Here is a 23,417-nt window from a genome sequence, read left to right on the forward strand (position 1 = left end):
CACAGATCTCCAGCCTTCCAGGAACCCATCTGAGATGGAGCTGTCAATCCCTCCCCTCCTACTTTACAGTATTAAGATCTAAAAAAAATAATACAAGGAATGCCAAGCCCTCCCCTGATATGCAATAGTTGTCAGGCCAGGCCAGCTCTGCGTTCCTTTCCTTGCTCCCTCCCATTCTGTAAGTGCACACACACTGGCACCCTGCCAAGGCACTCTGGCTGCCATACAATCAGGCCCAGGGAATTCGTGTTAAGGATCATTTCTCCCCGAACCAGCGGAGAGAAAGCTGATAATTAACCCAGGGCAGGTAGTCAGCACAAGGTTGTGTTGACTTTGCTGAACAACTTCGGTCAAGAAGCCTGAAAAGAAATGAAAACAAGCTGAGAGGTCACAGATTTATCCTATTCCTGGACCATCCAGGCATGCTCCCCTTTCTGTTTGGGTGTCCCCAGCAAGGCTTCTGTGATCCCCTCAGTTTTGCTTACAGCTGTAATGGATCTTCCCTATAAATGCTGGCTTGAGCCAATTAACTGTCAACCGTTTAATGAATCAAGTCATTATAGCCTTTAAGATTTAGCATTTCAGGATCCCTACCACACACTGAATCCCCTTCACTGGCTCAAGTCCCAGAGGAGTAAACATGTGCCAGCAAAGTCATTCTCGGGGGAATATACACCAAAAAAAAGGGTCTCTTTGACAGGTGGTTTTAACAAGAAGTTGCATCAGAATCTCAGAATGTATTAATAGAGATGCAGTGCAGGAAATGTGAATTGTGCAGCAGATTAGGACAGCAAGCATACTGATAGAGATACATTCTGCAGTGTTGTCAGCAGAAGTTAATTCCTACTTGTTTAATAATGCAAGATGACTGCAGACAGCCTGTGAATGCCTCTCAAAAAAACAGTTACCCGTAACAGGATCAGGTATCAGAAACCCTCCCAGAAAGCCTCTGAAATGCCTTGTTCTCACTCCATTCCCAGTTACCAAAGGGCAAAAAGAAGCCTGAAGAACAGTCCTGAGAAGCAGCATCCACTCCCAGACATTTCAAGACAGAACTATCCATGGGTTACAGAAAGAGTGAGCAAAGCTTAGAGGAATAGGAAAATTTAACGTGGCAACAAACATCACACAGGAACATTTTCAGCAAGGGCATCAGCAGTCAGCAACTGCATTTGCAGGCTATCACAAGAAAAAAAGAATCCTTGTAAGAAAAAGTAAGAGAAACTTGACAGGTAGCTGCCATAATAAATCTGGAATGCCAAATTTGATCTACCTCAAGTCATGAGCTTTCCCTTTAGAGGTCAGTGGGTAAAATCTTCTAAAGTGGTGCTGAAACAGTCTGTCTACTCGACACACGGGGAAATCACAGTTCCCCAGAGGAAATATTTGGCTAAGGAATGTCAGGAAGGTGAAGGTTCAGGTTCACATTTGTACCAGTATGTTAAACATCTTTGCAGATATTTATTTGCAGGTGTGTGTAGATGTCAATATGCATATCCAGCTGCACGTGGATGTAAATGTAGACACATTTCCATTGCTTTGCACGTTAAATCCCTGCAGCGCTCCTTGCCAATCTGAATGACAGCCTGACAAAGCAACATTTTGAGTCTTCCTTTCCTTTTTATACCCGTTCTGGCGCTGGAATCGATTTTTCTTTGTAAGAAAGAATAATTATGCAAGAGCTGTGCCTCGTACCTGGAAGGGGTGGCAAAATGCAAGTGGCTTTCCAGCTGAAGTTTTAAAGCATATTTACGGTTCCTGGGAAACCCCAGATGAGCTCAGAGATTTAGTTCCCAGTGGAGCCTTGTGGAACAGAACATACCGATCTCATTAGTGTCTCTCACACTTGGCACCACCGTTCACAGAAAAATGAGACAGTAACGAGCCTGAATGCAAAGTGCAGCAACCTTTCCCAAACCTATGGCAGCCCTTTGATGTGACAGATCACAAAAAGCAGGCGCTGTCAAAAACTGATGCATGGCAGAGTAAAAGGGCCCCAAGGTCAGAGAGCTGTCCTTCAAAAGAAATCACTTTCCTTTTTCCTGTCCTAATTGGGGTGCATTAGCATCTTATGAACTGCTAAAATGCCAATTAGATATTTTCAAGGATTTGGTTGGTTTTTTTTTAAGAAAGCTTTTACTAAAGAAATACTGTCTTGAATTTTCTGGGCAGGTAAAGAAGGTTTCTGGTCTGGATTAGCTTCACATTTTTACCCCACATCAGAAAGTAGCAAACACTCTCCAAGCAGAGAAGTTGGCTGAAAGAAGGCAGTAAATGTGATAAAGTCCATATACATTATTCTCAAATAGCAAGCTTGAAATGACAATTCTATAAACATCAGGAAGCTCTGAAACCCGTAGCCTGCCACATTCTCAGTTTTGCTGGGAAAGAAGTGTATCTACTGACTGGAACACCATGGACCCTCTGAAATTCACCCCAGGTGAACAAGTGTCACAAGTGATACTCATTCTTTCCCAACTCCACTTGCTCTCACTCAGTTAAAGCCTCTGAGTATCTCCACTACCTACACAGAAAAATCGAAAATTCTTCTTTTCACATAAACTACGTGACAAGCAAACAGTGAGGGACAAATGGACTAATGGTGTGTGCTCTACCAGCACTAGGATGGAATAGAAGATACACAGGTATCATATCCAGTCAGTGGGATATTAACTCTGACAACTGGGCAGGAAGGTGGGTGACGTTCCACAGAAAAACTCATCAAAACAGATGGAGCTGAACAGCTTATTGGAGCTGAACATTGTTCATCCTAAACTGTGCCACAAGAGAATTCAACTATCAGGCCCTTCTATAGCTTTCCCTGATTACACCAAATTTCTTGATATTTTTATTTCCCTATTTAATGTACTGGGTTTATAAACAACAGCCCACGTTGTAGAGCAGCCTCATTCCTAACACCTGCACAGTTCCATTCTGGGATCAGCTGCAGCTTTTGCCCAAGTAACCTGCAGAGTCCAGACCCTCGACACTAAATGCTGAGGAGATAACTGAAACTCTTCATTTCTTTGAGTTTGCCTCCTCTGCACTTCTGCACTGGCACCATCTCCAACCTTGGACGCCGATCAGCTCTGCAGGAACACACAAAGCAACACACTTTTGTTGTTTTGGCTGAAAACTCGTGCCAAGTGTCGAATTTCCCATTTTGTACATGAAAATAAATGGCTGTTTCTGATGGAGCAAGGGGGTGACAGAGCAGGCCATCCCTCACAGTCCTGCTGGCCCTCCTGGCTTCTCCCAGCCTCCAAAGAAATAACACCTCCCCCAGTCTCTGTGAGAAGTTAAAGCACCTCTCTTCTGCTTTGGGCTTTTGAGAGACCCTGAGCTTGTCAGTAAAATACCCAGGATGTTTATAAATAGTGAGTTAGGTGATGATAATAGCATTGTCTTGCACAGGTTCCTGCTGTTGCCAAGGCAAATTCAGTAGGTCTAGAGAGCTTTAGCCTTTATGTGGGAAAAGAAGAAATGATCTGATGAAGCAGCCTGAGAAAACAAAGCACAGCTCCGTGTTACTTGGATTTCAAGGATAACTGATACTTCATATTGGAGCTGGCTGAGCTTGATATAAAAATCAATATATTTGTGAGAAATGGGAATGGCTGGAGCGTTCCCCAGGCTTTTGGATGACGTGGGCGTGGCACAGCCCAGCCACACATCCTGGCTGTCCCTGCTCTCTGATGTCCAGCAGCAGACTCCTTTTGGTTCCTGTCCAGCCTGGCAGATTAAGAGCTGCTGTCACTGAAATAGCACCAGGGAAGCACAGGAACATGATTAAACTGCACAGCCTCGGGGGAAGTCTTCAGAAAGTGCCTGAACTGGGAGTTTGTAGGGACTGAATAACAGAACTGAGAGTAAGGATTTGGAATGACTTCTGGGCTCCGTTGAGAAAGTAATTTCACCTGCCTGAACCTCAAATTTTCCATTTGCATACCAGTCCTGCCGTGCAGTGCTCTTCCTGAGAGGTACATGATCACATAAGAAGCTTTTGAAATTCTCTGTGAAATTGCATTTTTTAAGGTTATTTGGCTTGCAAACCTCAAAGGAGCAGAATCTGAAAAGGCATTGATTTCCTACAGTCCTGGACCTTAAAAGAGTGTCCTAGTTTCTCATGAATATATACATTTCTCTGCTTAGACATTTTACAATCATTTATTTGCTATATGGCTTCTTGAACTGGATGGCTTTACAAGTATATGCATTAAAAATCAACATTTTTCAAGGTTAGTGACTTCTTCCTCCTGTTTTGCAGTTTTTCCAGCTCTTTTTCATCTACTGAGACGTTAAAAACAAAGCTCTGTAAGTTTAGTTTTAACATAAACCCAAACTGCTGCTGCAGGACAGCACACAGAAAAATATAACACTTTGGATAAGGAAGCTGAATACAGGACATTTATTTCTCCCTGCATGTCATTTCCCATCACTTGGGATTTCAAAACTGCCAAGCAACTACAAAGCCAAGCATCAGAGCACAGAACTTCCAGCCAGAATCAGTCCCCAGTTCCACTGGCTCAACTCCACTTGCCAAGGATGGATCCATGGGATTGGCCTCACCCCCCTTTAAAATTGTTTATGATTTACTGTGTCAGTTCCTAACGAGGCAGATGGGGGTAGTTCTGAGAACAAAAGGTTGGGATGAACAACTAAACCTCCACCAAGGGCAGCAAACAACTCTATTTAAGCAAGCAATCCTGAGGTCAATTATTTATTACCTGCAGCATCTGGAACACGAGCTGTCACTCAAGGTCAACACACAAATGGTGGACAGTCACACCCAAAGAAGAAAGAAACCTAAGCTTTTTTAATTTCCATACCCTGTTGCCTTTAGTTGCTCTCACACAATACCGTAATACCAACTGAGTACCACCAGAGTGCAGCTGGAACTGATATAATGTCATTTCAGTAAAATAACCAAATCACTCACTGGAATAATAGACAAAGAATGGCCAACCTAAGAAGCACAAACAGAGGGGGAGACAAGATGCCTGCAGTTGAGACATGAAAGGCAAACACAGAACAGATGAAGGCCATCAAAGGACCCAAAGAGAGTGGTTTCAGGACAAAACTCCAAGATTTACACAGTTGGCTATGTACACAAACATCTGCATTCCCCAGCTACTGGAACATTCTCACTTGGATTAGCTCCACAGTCAGTTAGCATTGCATCTTGATCACAATCAGACTATTTGGGATGCCATTTCAATTAAAAAAGTATAGCAGAGCAGCTGAAAATGTTCTCTCCGTTTCTGCTTATGTTGCCTGGAACATGTTGTGCCTGTGCCATACTGATCCTTAGTTCTCCTCTCAGCAACAATCCACTGTATTTCAGGGTGCCTACTGGTATTTTTTTTCCACGGTGGGACAATCTAAAGGCAGCATTCAGCTTTTTTACCTGGCTTACTGATATCAAGCACCTTTCAGTGGGCACGGCAGCGAGACATTCTCAGGATACAGCTGGATCTCTAACCACCCTTTTGGGCTATGAAACCACTGTAAAAAAAGACATTTAAGACACAGATCTCTCCATACACATACCTGTAACAGGGACAGTTAAGGGACAGTTCTGTCTGGGTTAAAAAGAATTTTAGTGGGGTAGCACATAACATTTTCAGCATTTATATACACAATACACATAGATCCACACGTGCACTCTCTTCTTTTAGCGCTGATATTCCCATTCATACTTCCACAAATGCTGATGCAAAGCAGCAATAGATGAGATTAGATCCAATGATGTAATTTAAACTGGCAAAGCAGTACCTAGCTGTAACCTGACCTCCATAAACCATTTTACCCTTTGTATTCAAAGGAGTCATCATCATAAATCTTATCCCTCCTCCAATCCCAGTTATTTTAGCTGCATGCAGAAGAGGGCTCTCTATTCCAGTGCTGATATTTTTTAGCTGACAAACGTATTCCATTCTGGACTCCCTGCAGTGCTGTTTCCCTGGCTGCATTCCCAGAATCCCATGCTGCATCATCTGTACAGGGTTTTTTTTTCCCCCCCTGCTTTACTCCTCCCAAGCATCATGCCTCTTTTATTGGCTCATGAATCTCAAATTCCTTTGGATACGACTCGTCACTATTAAATTTGAGGATTTACACACCGATTAACTGCAGGACAGGATCTGTGCTTTTGTTACTGTGAAGCATTTGTGCTGTTACAAAACCCATCATTTTCTTCCAGGGGTATATAAAGTTGTTTGGGGGTGGTGTGGGGAGGGTTGGTTGGGGTTTTTTTTGTTTGTTTTACCAGAAATCTCTTTCTGGTTAGTAACACCGTCCTGTCACGCAGCCAAAACCTGCCGAAGCTGTGACAAATAGGGAGGTCACGGTCAAATTTAATAAGATCTCACATTCCCTTGGAAATGCCACCAGGGAGCAGACAAAAGCAAGCGTTTGCTGAGCTCCTGGGGGGAGAAAGCAGAGCGTTTGCACGGAGGCCCTTGGTATGCAGATGGTGTCGCTGCCTTTGGAAAGAGGCTTAGGTTGGAAAGCAGCGGGAAGGAGCTCCCGGGGCTGGGGGGACAGCGAGCCCCGCGGGAGCTCAGGAGCACAAGCTCCACACGAGGGTGCACAGGGCTGGCTCTTTGTCCTCACGTCTGCTGAGGTCCCGGGAACAGCGGGATAAGCCCTCCGCTCATTCAGCAGAGGGAGAAGAGAGAGCGCTCCTGATAGATGGTGAAAACCTAACAAAGCAAGCTCCGCGTGGGATGTCAATCCCAGGAAGCGCCGGACTGGGTGTCCGTGTGCCCCGACGGGACGGGCCATCGGCGCCACCGCCTGGCTGCTGCGGGGGGCCCTGACGGTTCCTAAACCCCACAGCTTCTCCCTGTTGAACCCACAGCTTCTCCTTGTTGAACCCACAGCTTCTCCCTGTTATCTGCATGCCCCACCACAGCAGGTAAGTCAGGGCTGTGGGGCGACAGGGAACACTCCGCTGGGATCTCACTCACGTGGCGCAGATTGTCCTCCAGAATCTGGGTATGTACCTGTGCAGGGCTTCAGTCGACTCTCAGCAAGCTCGGAAATGGCTCCTGTTGTGATGGTCTTCTTCAGCCTCGAGACTCCAGGAGCTGCCGCTGCCCCGGGCTTTGTGAGCGTGTCCTCGCTGCTCGCCCGCTTCAGCTGCAACACACACGGGGAGCAACCACATCAGGACCTCGGATATCCCCACCAGGGAGTTCAAAATGCAGGGCTCCTTGGAGAAAAGGAACATTTCCATAGAGGAACCCCATGGGAAGATTGCTTTGATAACTGTACCACGTAATTTTGGGGTTGCATTCTAGATTTTTGTGGAGTCGGTTAAGACTGTTCATCAGAGAAGAGTGAAAATGGGAGTGCTCAAACAGGCAAATAATTGAAAGGCAAGGAGAAAACATTTTACAGGAGTAGTTTACTGGGCAGCTCTGGCTTCTCAGATCTCCCTCTGAACAGCATTCATCACAGTTCCTCACTGGTTTATGTTTAGTCCCTTCCGCAGGCCTGTGCAGGGAAGTGCCAGTTGTAGAGCCTGACATGGTGCCAAAGCACCAAATAACTGGCCCTTAATCTATCAAAAAAAAAAAAAAATTCCTAAAGAGATCTGCTGGTTCACAAAGTTTTGCCCCAAGAGTGACTTTAGATCCTCAGAAGACACTTCTGAGCTATTCCAACAAGCAGCTGCCAGTTCCTTCTGTGTTTGACAAACAGGAGTCACCAAACTTCGTGGCACCATAAATTAGGTGATATGAGCAAAGAGCAGGCGGGAGATCAAGCTGAAATCTGAAAAATCAATTAGCTGAGATGCTCAGGCTTATAATAAAATACAAGAGCAGGATCTAATGCAATTGCCAGTTGGAAATCCATTATCTCACATGTGACCATTGCAGCTCTTTACCTCATTGTTTACTAAAAAGTCATGAGCAAAGATTCTGGTTGATGATCTCATGGCAGGACCTAATACTAGTTGTTCTACTAAGGACTGAAGGACTCAGTAGAAGAGAAATGGAAAAGTCTGCTCACAAAAAATGAGTTTTTCTCATTTCCTTTCATTAAGGAAATAATTCACAGCAAAAAAAAAAAAAATCCATTGGTTTTCAGAACAGATAAGCTGCAGAATTCTGAAGATTAATACTGATTACTTTCATAGGCTTGGAAGAAGCCTATTTGCTTTACAGGGTATTTGACAGTATTATTTAAAAAAAATATTAGCAGATATCACTATAACTTACCCAGCTTTATAGCACATGAGAATACAAGGGGCCATTGCTGCTCTGTGGTCTTTTTTGGGAAGGGATTTCTGGTAAAGAACTCCAAGTGCCTACTCAAGGAACCCATGCAACACAAGCACCAGGAAGGGAAGATTCAAGGAGAAACACTAAAATTATGTTGCTTCAGCAAGCAGAAGTAGCAGTTTATCTCAGAACTTGGGTCAGCTGACTTCCCAGCCTCTAATTAATTTGGGGAAAATACTTGAAGCATTTTAAGACGAAAGCTTTGAAGAGTCTCCCCAGAGCAGTATATTTTCCTATCCTTTTCAGTCTGTAGACCCCCTAAACCGTTTCCACAAATGAAAACCCATTTCCTTTGAAGTTGTCCAGTGACACCCGGGGGGTCCCTGAACCACAGGCTGAAAACCACTGCTGGGGTTAAAAGGAAAGAGAGCACACAACAAGCACTGTCCCTGTTTAAGTGGTTCCTGCATGTGAAACGCTTCAGCAAAATCAAATCTCTCAACTCCAATTCTTTCCCCCTTTCATCTCTTCCTCTGACTCAGAGCCTGTGGTTTCCTGGACCCTGTGAGCACATAAGTTTCAATGGCTGGAGTGTTGATGTGCTCCAGGATACCAAACAGGGAACGTTTTGCCTTCTGGCAGAGGTTTTGTCAGCTCACTCTTAGGAGGAGAATGGAACAACCTGACTCTCTGACCTCCAGAGCCTTCTGCACTTTATCTGAAGTAATTTCTTCAATGTGTCCTCTCCTCCAGCAGCAACCATGGTGCCTTTTCTATTCCCTTTCCTCCAGGAAACCGCTTTGATCTTGTATTTGCAGAGGAACAACAACCTGAAGGTATTAGCAGTCATTAGGAAGAAATCTCTCTACATTTAACACTAAATTGAACAAATTAATCATATCAGATTTCCTGATTAGTCTCTTCAGTAGCATTCCTTCAGAGATGTGTGCCTCAGCCACACAGCACACACTCCAGTGCTGGACACAACCTGCCTGGAGCTCTGGACTGAAATGATAAGTGCATTCAGGAGTCTACAGAGCAATTTAAACAAATTAATCCTTTGCTCAAGAAACTGTGACAATTAATGCAGTTTGAAGCTCCTCTTGATTAAAATGCTGCACCCTGTTACATATTGTTCACTCAACTTTACTACTGGAAACAGTTTTAAGCAGGAAGCCCATGGTCTATTTTCGTTACTGCTGCTTTGGTCTGTATTGAGATGACCAGGTTATTTCTGTTTGCTGGCTGCAAAGGTAGAGATGCAGCAACATTTCAGGTGTATCACTCCATTTTCTTAAAAACAATACTTTAACAAAGTATATTTTAAAATGTATTTGTACAGAAAGACAGAATTCATAAAAAAAAAAAAACATCTGTTCCACTGCAAGTAATAAGTTTTGTTAATATATTTTGCCTTCAAGGGAGAGGCACAGGGTTTTAGGAACTCTGGAAATTCATGAATAAATCTCTTTGAATTTCTTTCCACGTGTAACCATCAGCTGAGCTGAGAATTTGCCTGTGGGTCAGTACCTTGCTGAGCCGAGATTCAAAGGCAAGGGAAGTGGAGGACTTGGACGTCTTCATTCCTGTTGAGGTGGTGGAAAGAGATTTTCCCCTGTCAATCCCATGGCTCCCTTGCCTTGCCATTGCACTCCAAGGCCTGGCACTGCTCTTCATTTTCTTCCCAAATAACTCAGTCTACAGACCCTAAAAAAAAAAAAAAAGTTTGTATCTATATTAAAAATATATTTACATTCATACAAAAATATAAGTTGTCTTTATGTTACCTGAAAGGAGAGCAATGGAGATATCTGGCACCAGTTTGAAGGGCTGAAAAGGTTGTGCTAAACTCGATTCCTTCTCTTATACACACCAAAACTCAGCCCAGAGAGTCCTTCAGAGCAGGCTGCAGCCACTTCTGTTTTTCATACCGACTGATAACATGAAGCACCACAGAAGGAACATCGATTTTTGTTGTGACTGTCTAAGTGAGAGACTTCTATCAGGCACAGAACACCTGAGAATGCTGAAGCACAGTGAAGGAGTAAGTACACTGAAGTCCACAGCAATTGAAAACAACCTTGGGATAAAGAGAAAATTATTTCTTTTACTGTTATAGCCAGCACTTTCAACTGAATTAATACTCACTATTTAAAAGTCACATGAGAAGTGAGTTTCCCCAGATGGAAAATATAAAATCTCTAACTTATCAGAGTCTTCAGAGAAGCAGCAGTTGATGTTGCCACAGTGATAAAGAGATGTTTTCCAATACTCAAATTTACAAAACACGGTAAAAAATAATCAACTTCCCTGCAAACCAAGATCCAGATCCACTATTCCTCAGAGACGTGCTTATGCAAGAGAGAAATCCTGCCAGGAATCAGCAAAGAGACGCAATTTCCTTTTTTTGGATACAGCTGAACACACTGAATGTGCCAGCAGGAACAACTAGCCCGTTCCTCTCAGCAGGCTGACAGCTGCCAATTAAACAGCTCCCTCAACTCCTGGAGATCTAAAGCCATAAATTTTCAGCAGCCTTTGCCCAATCCAAACCATGAGCAGAAGAAAAGAATTATATGGATCTTTTTTTTGAAGTCCCAGCAGCCTGCTGGGCTGGGAGTGGGAGGGAGGGGAGATTGCTTGATAACTCCTGCCCTCCTCCACTTCAGGATGAGCAACACTTTTCCTCATTTTCCAAAATAGACACAGGATGTAGCTGTGGATCAGTCTCGTGTAGGCAGAGGCCAACCTGCTTCTTGGCTGTTAAACAGGTAACCAGAATATCTGCACAGCTCAGCCCAGTGCTCACAGGAGGAGTCCAGCTGGGCTGGTGGCAGCCTGGGCAGTGAACCCTTCAAACAGAGGGGCTGGAACAGTTTATTCCTGGCTGAGTCAGTAGGAGAGCTTTGGGGGCATTTTACATCTCGTCATTTGCTCTGTACTTCATTTCACATTCACAGATGAGAACACTCCGTGAACTCCCAGGACACAACCCCCATGTCTGGGAGTGTTGGACAGTGACAGCACCGTCCAGGTGCCACCACAGCCCATCCAGGGGGTGCTGGACAGTGCCAGCACCGTCCAGGTGCCACCACAGCCCATCCAGGGGGTGTTGGACAGTACCAGCACCGTCCAGGTGCCACCACAGCCCATCCAGGGGGTGTGGGACAGTGACAGCACCGTCCAGGTGCCACCACAGCCCACTCAGGGGGTGTTTGCTGCAGAGGGGCAGCAGGGGATGCCACGTGCTCTGCTGCTGTTTGCCTGAGAACAAAGCCAGCAGGTGACATCCCCTCCACTCGTCCTTGGTGCCTCTCACAGGGGGGGCTGTCTCCTCTCTCCTCAGCAATAACCTCTCAGCTCCTAAATAAAGAAATAAAGGAGTTGGTAGTTATTGCTAAGTATAGTCATTACTCCATTAAAATTCTTAACACATCCAGAGTGGAGCCATCCCCTGATCTCATTAGAGGCTTTGTTAGTGATTATGCTGATCACTTGGCTGTTTTAAAGCCCTGGCAGATATGTAAACTGCACTACAATAGATAATAATGTTTAGTGTTCCCACAGCTCACGAGCCACCCCAGCAAACTCTGGTGCTCTACAGTATTTAAAAACCTATCATTTAACAGGCTTTTTATCTTTGTAACTGCCTTTTAACACTCACTGCATTTATATGGGTGAGCAAGCAACTACACAAGCAAATTCTCTTCCTGATTAGATCTCCAAATTATGCAGATTTTGGCTTTTTTTTCAGATCCAGCAGTTGCTCCTACATTTTGCTTTGTTATACCCTCTGGATTTCCTCATAACTATAACTCATATTTTCCTGCCTTAAGCTGTACAGATGCTTCCTTGATATCCCAAAGAATTTAATTTTGAGCCATCCATAACATCCATAAGTTGCAGTGGAGTGATATGCTCATTAGAACATGATAGAAGAAATAGGTATTTAAAAAAAAAAAAAAAAGCAACCCACAACTCAAGAAATCCAGCCAGTAGCCTGAGGCAAACTGGCTTTTTCATGTAAAAATACCTGAATTATGTGCCATGTGGGTTTAATAATATTTTACTACACCAAGCAGATGAAACTAAAATTGAGAAGAAATACCCGGATTTATTGGTGATTATTATTAGTTTTCTGTGGATTTCTGTGAGAACTGGCATTCGTAAAAGATGGAGGTGAGACCTCTCAGGTATCTGGCTAAGCTGAATTTGCCTTGTAGATAAAAGACTTCCAAGACTTTCCACAAGCCTTATATGTACTTCAAAGAATAAAGGCAGGCTGCACACATCCTAAGCTGCTTTCATTCCTAAGTAGGTGACACATTTTTGAGTTATTAGAAGTACTGCTTCAGGAGTAGTACTAAATAAAACTACTTTAAAAATAAAAAAATAAATAACAGTTGTGTGTGGGGGAAAGTCCTGCTGCTCTTTGATGAGAGCAGGAAACCCATTCTCAGAGTCAACATCAGCTTTCCCTCTCCTCCAAAGTCAATTTATTGCCTTAGAGTAAAACAAACAAAATAAATAATAAAAAAAAAAGCTCCATGGAAGTTGTGACCAGTTGGGACAGGGGGAAACCCAGAAGGTCAGCATTATGAAAAGACAGGCAAGTAACAAGGAACTGGCAACCAAAATACAGCTTAGATACCCCAAATGGCTGCAGCCACTCAGCCACTGGGAAACCCAATGTTAACAAAGAGCTTTCTGTAATATTGGGGTAGGAACAGCACACACAGGGACAGCTTATTGTAGATTATATTTTAAAACATCAGACACAGCTCTTATCTACTTGTCTTGAAGTAACTCTACTGTATTTTAACTAAATATCAGCATTTCTTTCCCCAAGGACCGCAGAGGGATTAGGAGTTATCTCCAGGCTACCCAGAGAGAAAGTTGAAAGAGAAGCATCTTCCCCCCCAAGGGACACAACCAAGATGCCTCTGCAAATAGTGACAAAAGTCACCGGTTTTACACCCATTCTGACACAAGAGGTTTCAGATGAGACACATTTCTGTCCCCTCTCATGGAAAAGGACTCGCTCCAAGCAACACCTGGAGCTCTGTGGCTTTATTTTTCATTTCTTCACGTTCCACAGGGAGTTTTCCTTAGGAAGCAAACAGAATACCACCACCCTGAGATTCAGAGCCTTTCTCCAGCATCAGCCAGAGCAGGTCACAATCACTGCCTGGCCACAATTAAATCCCTGCAGCATTCCCCACCTGGAGCTGTGCTCTGAAAACACAAGGGAGCAACTCCATGCTGGAATAAACGATGGCTCAAGGCAATGTGTTGCTTCAGAGCAGCAAAATCAGTCCTGTTGCAACTCACTTCCAAACTGCAGACTTTTTTTGTCTGTTTGTTTTTTAAATCTTTTACACTCAGAAGTGGTGTCTGGACACCCTTTCTCCTCTGAAACAGGTGCTGCAAGTGAGATAAATCAGAGGGTTTACCAAAATGTAAAGCTGGTCCTGACAGAGCTTTTTCTCTCAGTAATCCTCTGAATTCAGTGCAGGCATCAGTGCTTAAAAATTCAGGCCATGCTATGCAGTTCATCTTTCTTACTGGTATTTTTAAAGGGTGTTTGGAATACTTTACTGTGGAGTTATTTTGACAGTTGGCAGAAGTTTTACAGTCCATTTTACTTGAAATTTTACTGTTATATTAAAGACTGGGAACCTAGACACTTCTTTATTAATCAGTCTACATGCATTTATTAATAAAAGTTTTTGGAACCAGTCTAGAATAATCCCCATTTTATGGCTGGAAAAACTGGATTAAGACTTTATCCTAACTCACAGGCAGGCAGCAGCAGCAGAAACAACATCAGGTCTCTGGGATCTTTAGGCTTGGCTCTCCATCAAAGGAAGAATTCACCAGTTCTGTAGAACAAACTTACAGGATACACATTCTGCTGACTATTAAGGGCTATTTTATTCTGAATAACTAAAAGGAACAGAGAGGTTGATGATGAGCAATATTATTTCACAGTCAAGAAACCAAGGAGTTGCACTATTAAGTAAATAAAAATAATTGGCATCTCTGCAGAAATTAAATTATGTAGGAAAAGCCCTTTTGAGGGGCTAGAGATGGAAATCATCTGTACCCCAGGTCCTTCACACAGTTTAGGTTTGATGCCCATGTCTGTTTGTGACAACAGAACAGCCAAATTAAAGCAGAGTCCCACAACAAGCTGCTTGGGGACAGTGAATGAAATAAAGAAGTATGAAAAGCCATTACTAAATCTGGAGAGCCATGTGCCAGATGGCAGGTTCAGAGAGGGCTGGGAATGCCCAGCACTTGTGAAGAACGAGGCCAGAAGTACCAGCTTTGCAGCGAAGAGCCTCAAAGGACAGGAGTCTGACTCTGGTGGCTTAAACCCCCCAGTCCCCTGTGCCACTTCCCTGGAATTTGGTTACTTTGCATCACAGTAAAAGGTCAGACTCTTCCAGAAGCTTTATTACACTTTCCTGTGAAATCAAACCATGATTTATTTATTTTTTTTAATGTAAAATCTGCATCGTGCTTATATTATTTCCCTTCTAATCAACCTCTGCTATTTTCAGACAAACTATCAACTGGAACATAGAAATATCTAACAAGTTCAGTAAACTGTAAAGCATTTTCTGGTGGCACGTAGGAAGCGCTATGGCAGGATAGACAGCTGGGCTAAAATAGAATTCTTTTCTGCCTTTCACATCAATTAACTCTAAACAACAATTTTTAGGCCTGGCAGATGCTTCCATATGACTCATCTTGGTTTCTTAACTGATATTAGGAATCAAAGCAGGGGAGCTGATAGTCCAAATACAGTCACAGGTAACTCGCAGATAGATGGCAGGGATAAAAATCCAGGTGGAAATAACATCAAGCTAACAACTAAAACCAAACTGTTTAATCTTGTGGTCACCTTCAGCAGCTTTCCTCACACATCTGCTCCTTTCTCCCCAGTGTGACACACTGGCTGGATTTTTGCTGGTACAAGGCTTAGCAGTCATTAGAATTAAATTAAAAAACCCACAAAAAGCCCCAAACAAACAAGCCAGACCACCCTCCTCCACCCAAACACAACCGAAAAATAGAGAAAAAATACCCATTTCCCAAAACCTCATCTCTAAGGCTTCTCTTGTTTCTGCTGCCCAAAGGAAGGGAATCAATCACAACCCTGACCCCGAACACTGAGCAGTTTCCTCAGGTTCTGCCTCAGCAAACCTGCTTTCCAATCTCATTTGCAGCTGAATTTTCATGTTTTGCTGGTGGAGTACCAGCAGACAAGACATCACTGGGAAATTTTCATGTCCAGACAGCAGGGCAGATTCTGCTGGTTTCATGCATGCCTCAAGCAAAGGTGGGTTTAGAGTGGTTATTATTATTTTTTAACTTTTAAGAGTGGGGAAAAAAAAAAAAAAAGGTGCTACAATAACATAGCAAGGCAGCTGAAGAATCCACGTGATTTTGCAAGGAGCGAAAAAATGTTGATGAATTTTAGATACAAAACAACTACACAGAAATTAAGACACATTACATGCCCACGGTCACCCATCGAGTCATTGGGAAATGGATTTGACCATCAGTGGCTCTGACACAGCTCCAGAGTCCTCTCTTCCAAACCTTCCCTGTGCTAAGGCTGCCTGAAGGTTGCACCCCCATATGAAAATTACTCTTTGGGGTTGCAGATTGCTTTGCCTTTTTGCTTTCATTGTGCTTCTGTAGAACTCTTAAACCTCAAAAGAGCATTTGAAATGTGGCACCAGGTGAGAATTGTCTTTGCAGGGCACATGGTTCTACCCCTGCTGTAAAATGAACTCCTGCAGGGCCAGTTCCTTTCCTTGCCCCCGTGGTACCAGATGGAAACACAGAGATCATGGAAACCCCCTTGGAAGCTCCCCAAGATAATTATTTTATTTGTGGTTATGTTGGTAAGAGACCAGCTCCTATCTTGTGTTAAGGCTTTTCTTGCTTATTTTTCTGTGTGTTTTCAATAAATCTCTACAATGAGTATTTAGTAAGTGGTATACAAATGGACTGGAAGGTTACAAGGGTGTCTAAACTCCACCAGAGATGGCCAAGGTGAGGTCAGCAACTGCCAAACTCCCTGTCTCAACTCTGCTCAAAATGAAATCCTCTTCCCACAGCAACCAGTAGAGTCATTGATGGATTTTCCAGGCATGGAGAGCAGTGCAAAAACCTCCTGCCTGCCCTCCTCCACAGAAATTCTCCCTGGGGTTTTGGATTTGTCAGCCTTTCACTCAGAGTTAGGTCACATGAGAAAAATGCAGAAATTACAGCAAAATCCCCACGTGTGCAAAGGGACAAGGAATGGATTTAGCTGCAGTTCTCTTGCCTTTGTCCCACACTACTGGCCATTTGTAAGGCAGGAAAATACAGATCCCTTTGCTACTTCTCTGAAACTGTCCTCCAACTCAGTGACCAAAGCTTGAAACCCAAGCCAAAGCTGCACTTGGAGATGTCTGGGAACATGCTCTTCCTGTAGTTTAAATTACCCTGTTCGAATGTGGATTCTCAATCTGCTCCTCCTCCTCCTTCCTCACACTGATTATCTAACCACTCACCACCACACAGCTCCAAAGAGAAGCTGTGCCACCACCTCCTAATGACCCCTGATCTTACAAACACCAGGATAATGAGACAAAAATCCCAAGCTATCTGTAATTTTCTACAAATTACCAACGGTGTGGCAATTCTGAATCACGTTCATCGCATTCCTGACGGATGCACACGAGGAAAAACACAACTGGAAGGGTTGGGTGGCAACAGGCAGAAAGATAGGCAGGGGCAGCACATTCTCCTACTGAAAAGGGCACATGAAAGCATCTGGTGGTGGATGGAATACACAGGGGTTCTGCAAGGAATTCCCAATTTTATCAAATCACATCAAAACTATATCCAGGAAGTGATGCCACAGCAGAGAATTTGGAGAATGCATTTTTTTAAGTTGTAGCTCCCTCAGTACTTTGATGTATGGCAGGCAGGGAAAATATATCAGCTTACACAGTGCTAAAATCCATCCTTTGGAGACTGAAATCAAAGGAAAGATTCAGGAAGGCTAAAAAAAAATGATGCATTGAGTCCAAAAGCCCTTTTTGAAGTTACAACCATGTTGTGTCACAAAGAATTAGGTCACTCAGGGCTTTCCCCAACACAACTGTCCTGAATAGATGGGTTTCATTTATGTGGAGTATGTTGCAGGTTGAGAACAAAACATTTTAGAACCAATTCAAGGCAGCTATTGCTCACTCAACCAGTTTCTTTGAACTACTGTCCCAGTGAACACAGCACAAAGCAAGTGACACACACATGGTCACTTCATGTTCTGCCAAGCCACAAGAAGGAAGAAAAGAAGGCAGCGTTTCAGATAGAGCAAGAGCTACGTAATTGCTGAAGAAATTAAGAATAATTACAAGTGGTTTGCCTAATAATTACCTGTCATTACATTTTTTTTTTTTTTCTGTAGCATAGAGGGTAGATCCATCTACAAGAAAGGGAATGATGATGGTTTTTTGGAAGGGCAGAGGGTGCACAGCATGTGGCTGCATGGTTATCCTGACTGGTACCTGCACAGACTGGCAACCTCCCCGTCCCCTCAGAGTACACAGGGATGACATTGCAGGCAATGTGTTCTCTTGGAATTCCACCTGATTCTACCCTCAGCTCCAGTACAAGGTTGTTGCAACCCCTCAACCATGCAAACCTTCCTGTGCCTTAGTTTTTCCATTTGTAAAAATGGGATAATTGTTAACTAAATAGAATATTTGCGAAGGTATATTCACTCATTTGCCTTGGGAAGGAACCCCACAGAAAAAGAAGCAAAAAAATGAGATAAATCAACATCTGTTCCACAGCAGCAAGTGAGCAGCCTCACAGATTGCCACATGCTGGGATGTTTCCCTGGCTCCCACTTTCCATCCATCACAATGCAGAGAAATAATTGAGATCCAGAAGCTATCCCTTGAGGAGATATTTATCTCCCATTAAAAGTGCAGAACAGCTCACTTGAAGTTAATAAACTGGGATTTTCTGAGCGTTTATGAGAGTGACAGTGTGAACTCCCAACAGCAAGGGCTCTGTGCAGAGATGAGGACACAACCCCAGAGCTGCAGGAGAAACCAGAGGACTTCTGCTTTTTAAAAATATTCACAACGAGCAGGAACAGAACAGATGGAAGGAACAGCACCAACAGTTTACAACTGTGACTCTGGTGGCCACTGGTGGACTGGATGACCCACCTTGGTGGGGCTACATAATGCAGTGAAATGGGTTTAAACGGAGCAGGGAAGGGGAGGGGAAGCACATACATGTGTGCCTGTTGGGATGGGATATTGGTGTGCTAGTCACCTGTCAAACTGTGCAAACAACACCATTTCAGCAAATCAAATACCCTCTCTCCTCCTGAGCTTACAGGGGCAGAGAACACTTTCTAATTGAGAAAGAGAATCATCCAAAACAGAAAGGATTATTAGGGTACATGTAGAATTTAAACTGTCTACAGGAGAAAGGGGTAGAGAATCCCTGTTTTCAAACCAGTTCTACCAGTCATCCTTTACTGCTACACATACAGGGCTTAATTAACATCTCTACAACTTTGCCACATTACCTGCTATATAAATGCTGTTATTATTACAATTGTTATTACGATCAAGCTTCAGTCCACAGCACAATTTGAAGGACAACTGTAAAACTGCTGTAATTAAAGGGTCCTGCTGAGAGCCCGAGCAGCTCCTCACCGTGGTGCTGTAAGAGGGTACCTGTGCTCCCCAGCGCTTCCCTGATCCCCTGCAGAGGCTCGAGCTGCCAAACACATTCCCTTGGCAGCTTGTTCCTGTCTGCCCTTTCCTGACTGGACTGTGTGCACATGCAACACCACAGGAGTGTCTGCTCGTGCTGCTGCTTCACTTCACTGGCTGAGAACGACCGTAAATTGCCAGAGGAGAAAGCAGAAAGAGGCACAGAAACAGCTTCAACCCTTCTGTCACTAAATCTGTGTGGCTGAGCAGAAGTGAAATACAGTAGGCACCTCTCATGGAAGGATTTCTTCTTGTGGTTGTAATGGCTTTAAGCCCTCCCCCCCCATATCTCCTTTTTTGCTAACACTGATTGAATCAAAAAATGTACAGTGTAAACAATCTAATTTTAGAGTGAGATACTACGAAAAAAGTGTTGTTGAGCAAAGCAGGTCCTTTCACTCCAAGAACACACCACTGACCCAAGAGTCCTTCTAGAGATAATACAGTTCCCACCTTAAAAAAAAATAAAAAATAAGAAAATTAAAATACTTACAGTAAAAGCTTGTCCTCTTTTCTGCATTAAAAAGAAAACTGTCTCCCACTAGCTTCTGACAGCATATGCAAGCCAGACTGAAAATTCAGAGCTCGAGTGCTTCCCTGAGAGGAAAACCACATTGCAGTGAGACACAGAGAGCTGCTTGAGAAATGATTCACATACGGAAGCAGGCTGGCTGCACCGGCACTCAGCACACACACACACATATGCACACTTGCTTACTCAGGGGAATGACAAATATTACATTTTCATCAAAGCAAGGAGGGTTTATGCAAGAAAGTCATTTGTATCCTCCGTACAGAACACTGAGGTGCTTCAATCCCTAGGGCAGATGAAGAGTTTCTCTGGGGATCCCATCAGCCCGACGGCAGAGCTGGACACTGGGCAGAGCACGAACCCTGGCTGGGCTGATTGACCCAATCCAGCAAAAACATGCAGCACAAAGCCAGGGAGGAAGGGCAAGGAGAGAAGGCATTTTTCAGAGGAAAACACAGAAGCAGCTTCAAGAAGCTTTGACATTCCACAGTAATAATAATCTCTCCCCCACAGTGCCAGCAGTCACAGCCAGGACACCTTGCGACATTTCCCTTGTCTCCATCATGGCTCAAAAAAGTGGAAAAGTGCGTGTGTGTGTCTGTGTGTGTGCAGGGAAGGAAGATACATTAAGACAGAAGCTCTTACACAAGTAACTAGAATCAGTCCTGAGTGACTTCTCTTGAGCTGTCCAAAAAGGGTCAACCTGTTCTTTATTTGGAACACAGCAAATAAGGGACAGGAGTGAACAGTGCTCAAGAACATTCCTCTTCCTTAAGCTTTCTGAAGAGAATCCAGTGTTTGAAAACAGGAGGAAAAAGGCCAGAGATCTTAAGAGAGTCAAAGGCGGCAAAGATAGCATCAAATTGAAGGACACAAAGGGGACGCAAAGATAAATCAAATTCAAATTTCAAAGACAGAAACCTAAGGTGTTTAGAACTGGGCTCTTTGTCTGACTCTGCCCAGAGAGGGTGCTGGTCACTCTGCTGTCTCTGACCCAAGACATTCACAGGCTGTGACTACAGATCAGGAATTCTGTCCTGAACTGGAGAGAGGGATCTCTCCCAGCAGCATGAACCTGGTATATAAACCATGTTGATGCTACAGCAGTAACCTCTGGTAGAGAAACAAGGAATATTTACAACATTAAAAAAGTGTGGCTGGATCTGAAGAATCCGACCTTACCTCATCCCCTGGAGCTCCTTATTCCAGGTGCCAAAGGGACCTGAAGGGAGCTAACATTATGCCAAGAGTAAATTTATGTTTCAGTTCAGCATTGGCACTACTGTTATCCCAGAGTAACCAAACCTTAAGCCTGAGGCCAAGCCAAATCCCCTCTGAAGATTATGGATTTGGGATCCAGCTTTCTGATTTAAGAGCGAGGAACTCTCGCCTCCAGATCTCAAAACACCAGAACAAGAAACAGAGCACACGATGATTTATTTACCACGTGGTAATGCTCTGTGTTTGGCAGGTCTCAAGCAAACATCACTATTTGTCAGCATTCAACCAGGTGCTATTCCAAGTTTGCCAACATCCAAAGTACCAATCCTTCCATCCAGCCTACTTTGGCAGTTGCCTCACTACCCCAGGACAGACTGTAGAACTTACCTAGTCCATATTTTCACACATTTAACATTTAGAGTTTCTGAGATTATTCACGGCTCAGATAAGGAGGAAGCTCTTGCAGATACTTGATCTGCGTGCCCTGCGTTTCTCCTCCCCGAGGAAGTGACCCGACATTCCCTAACACATGCATAGGCAATGAGGTCACTTAGGTGGTGCAGGGACCGCGAGTCACTCCCTCTGCTGGGATCAGGGACCACCTTCCAAACTGAACCCACGCAGCTGGAAAACACTGGCTGGGGGGCAAACAGCTGCAGGTGCCTGGACACAGAACTCGCAGACAGGAGGGACAGCACTTGCAGAAACCTCGCTGAAAAGCTGCTTTGTCTGAGGAAAAAAAGAGCACTTTTTGGACAGCAGAACGGTGCCTCTGCCACTGCTGGTGAGTTGGGATGGGCTCAGAGGGACAGCAGCGCCACAGGGTTTCCTGTCCTTCAGCCAAGAGAAATAAAGAACTGAAAGGAGGGGAGCAGGGAGGGAGGACGAGCTGCTGGATTTCACTCTCAAATATATTTTTTGCTAGATTTGACGAATATAACTTGACCCAAATCTAAAAATGAAATGCTTGGGCATAAGGAGACAGTCACAGCATTTACATGCCTCAGCTTGGGTAGACAGCCTGGAATAGTGGTGGAGAATTTCCCCAAACCCAAGAAGACCAGAGAGTATATTTGTTTATTTAGAGGTTTTTCTGGTAGCACTTATGGCTATAATTATCTGATCCCTTTACTTACACCAAAGATTTATGCAGCACAAAACCATCTGAATTGAAAAATTGCCTTTCTGTTTAAAGAACAAACAGCCCAGAAAACAAACAGCTCAAATGAGTTGCCAGGCTCATCAGGAAAGCCTGTGGCCTGTCCAGGGCCTCAACCATAATTACTTTCACACAGCCAGGGTGAGAAAACAATTTCAAGGAGCAATATAAACTTTTTTTTTTTAAAGTATCTGCCAGGTTCTCACCCAGCTGGTGAATTTGGCTGACAGACGAAGTAACAGTGAACATATTGCTTGCATTCTGCTCAATCCACTTGCTCCCCCAGTTCTGCAACAAGGTACGGGAGAGGAAGATCAAACCTCATTAATCAAGACACCTCTAAAATACTGCATTTCAGGAATTTAAAGGCTTTGTGCTGCAAACTGCGTTACCTGTGCCATCTCACGAGGACAAATATGGATGAGACAACTCGATGAAATGGGCAAAGGGCGGAATTTTGAGTGGCCCAGCTCATTTGAGAAGCAAATGCACAGAGTGGGGGGAAAAAAAAGGCCTGCACAAGGAACAAGATTTAAAATATCTTTGCATTTAGAGACATTTCTGCCATATTTAACTGCTTTTGTGCATGAAACAATCTTTAATTACAAAGGACAGAAATCCCATAAGCAGGGCCATTATGTCAATAACAATGCCTTTCTAAAGCAAGTCTCTAATTCAGTTATAAGGCTGGAACGCTGCTGTCTGGAGTTATAAAACCAAAAGTAATTACAAAGGAAAGTCTGCCTCAGCCAGTGGGTATTAGTGGAATCAGGCCATGGCTTTGGGACAGCATTTACTCTCTGCTTTCCTCCTTTTTGGACATAACTGATACAAACTTCTCTGTTTTCTCAGTTGCAGGGCAGATGTCGGGAAGTGGATGCCGTTAGTGGACATTTGCAGGATGAATCATGGGGCACCACTTTCCATCTGGACAAAAACAACTGCTGCTCAGTCAACAAGATGATGCTGATCAAGTGGGTGGGTGCAACGAGTGAACTCCTGCAACTGCTGCCAGAAAGGCTCCACCAGCACAAGAAATCTGTGTGTGCTGACCCAGAGAACTTGGATTTATTTTTACTTTCCCTGTTCTTAAGAGACTTCTCACAGTTTCACGTTCCCACTCCTACACCTGAGGGGCTCAGCCTGGCCACCAGCTTTGACCTGCCACTAGAGAAAATATTTGTTGTTGGAAAAGACTAGATTAAATAAACTGGGGGGGGAAGGGAGATATGTTTTATGGAACATGAAGTGCTACAGGAGACAAGAAAAACAGCTTCTTCTGGTGCCTATTGCCAAAATTTCAGAAGACCAGACAACAACTTTAAAATTTCCAAGGGAACAGCCACTAAGTGAGTCAAAAATAGAATTAGGAAACTGCCTGTTTCAAAAGTAAGAGTCTGCAAGATGTGCCAGCATTTTTCAGTATTTCTGTCATTTCTGAGAACACTGAAGAGTTAACACACATCTAT

At 43.8% G+C, this 23,417-nt stretch overlaps 1 protein-coding gene across 3 annotated transcripts in view; it reads right to left on the minus strand.

Annotated features, from left to right (window-relative positions):
* SPECC1 (sperm antigen with calponin homology and coiled-coil domains 1) overlaps positions 1-23,417 on the minus strand; it is a 90,114-nt gene that overhangs the window by 55,164 nt on the left and 11,533 nt on the right. The window contains exons 2-4 of one of the 3 annotated variants that reach the window (XM_027891471.1): positions 19,530-19,633; positions 9,762-9,938; positions 7,008-7,143 (exon numbers count right to left, since the gene is read on the minus strand). In XM_027891471.1, the coding sequence (XP_027747272.1) occupies positions 7,008-7,143; positions 9,762-9,908 (283 nt within the window). In that variant the 5' untranslated portion in view covers positions 9,909-9,938; positions 19,530-19,633. Of the gene's footprint in view, positions 1-7,007; positions 7,144-9,761; positions 9,939-19,529; positions 19,660-23,417 lie in introns of those variants that run through there. The other 2 variants (XM_027891474.1, XM_027891472.1) reach the window with 2 other exon arrangements.

Source organism: Empidonax traillii, unplaced genomic scaffold (assembly GCF_003031625.1).
Source record: "Empidonax traillii isolate 1590-97213 ecotype Southwest subspecies unplaced genomic scaffold, ASM303162v1 scaffold322:size1131127, whole genome shotgun sequence".
Taxonomy (NCBI): domain Eukaryota; kingdom Metazoa; phylum Chordata; class Aves; order Passeriformes; family Tyrannidae; genus Empidonax; species Empidonax traillii.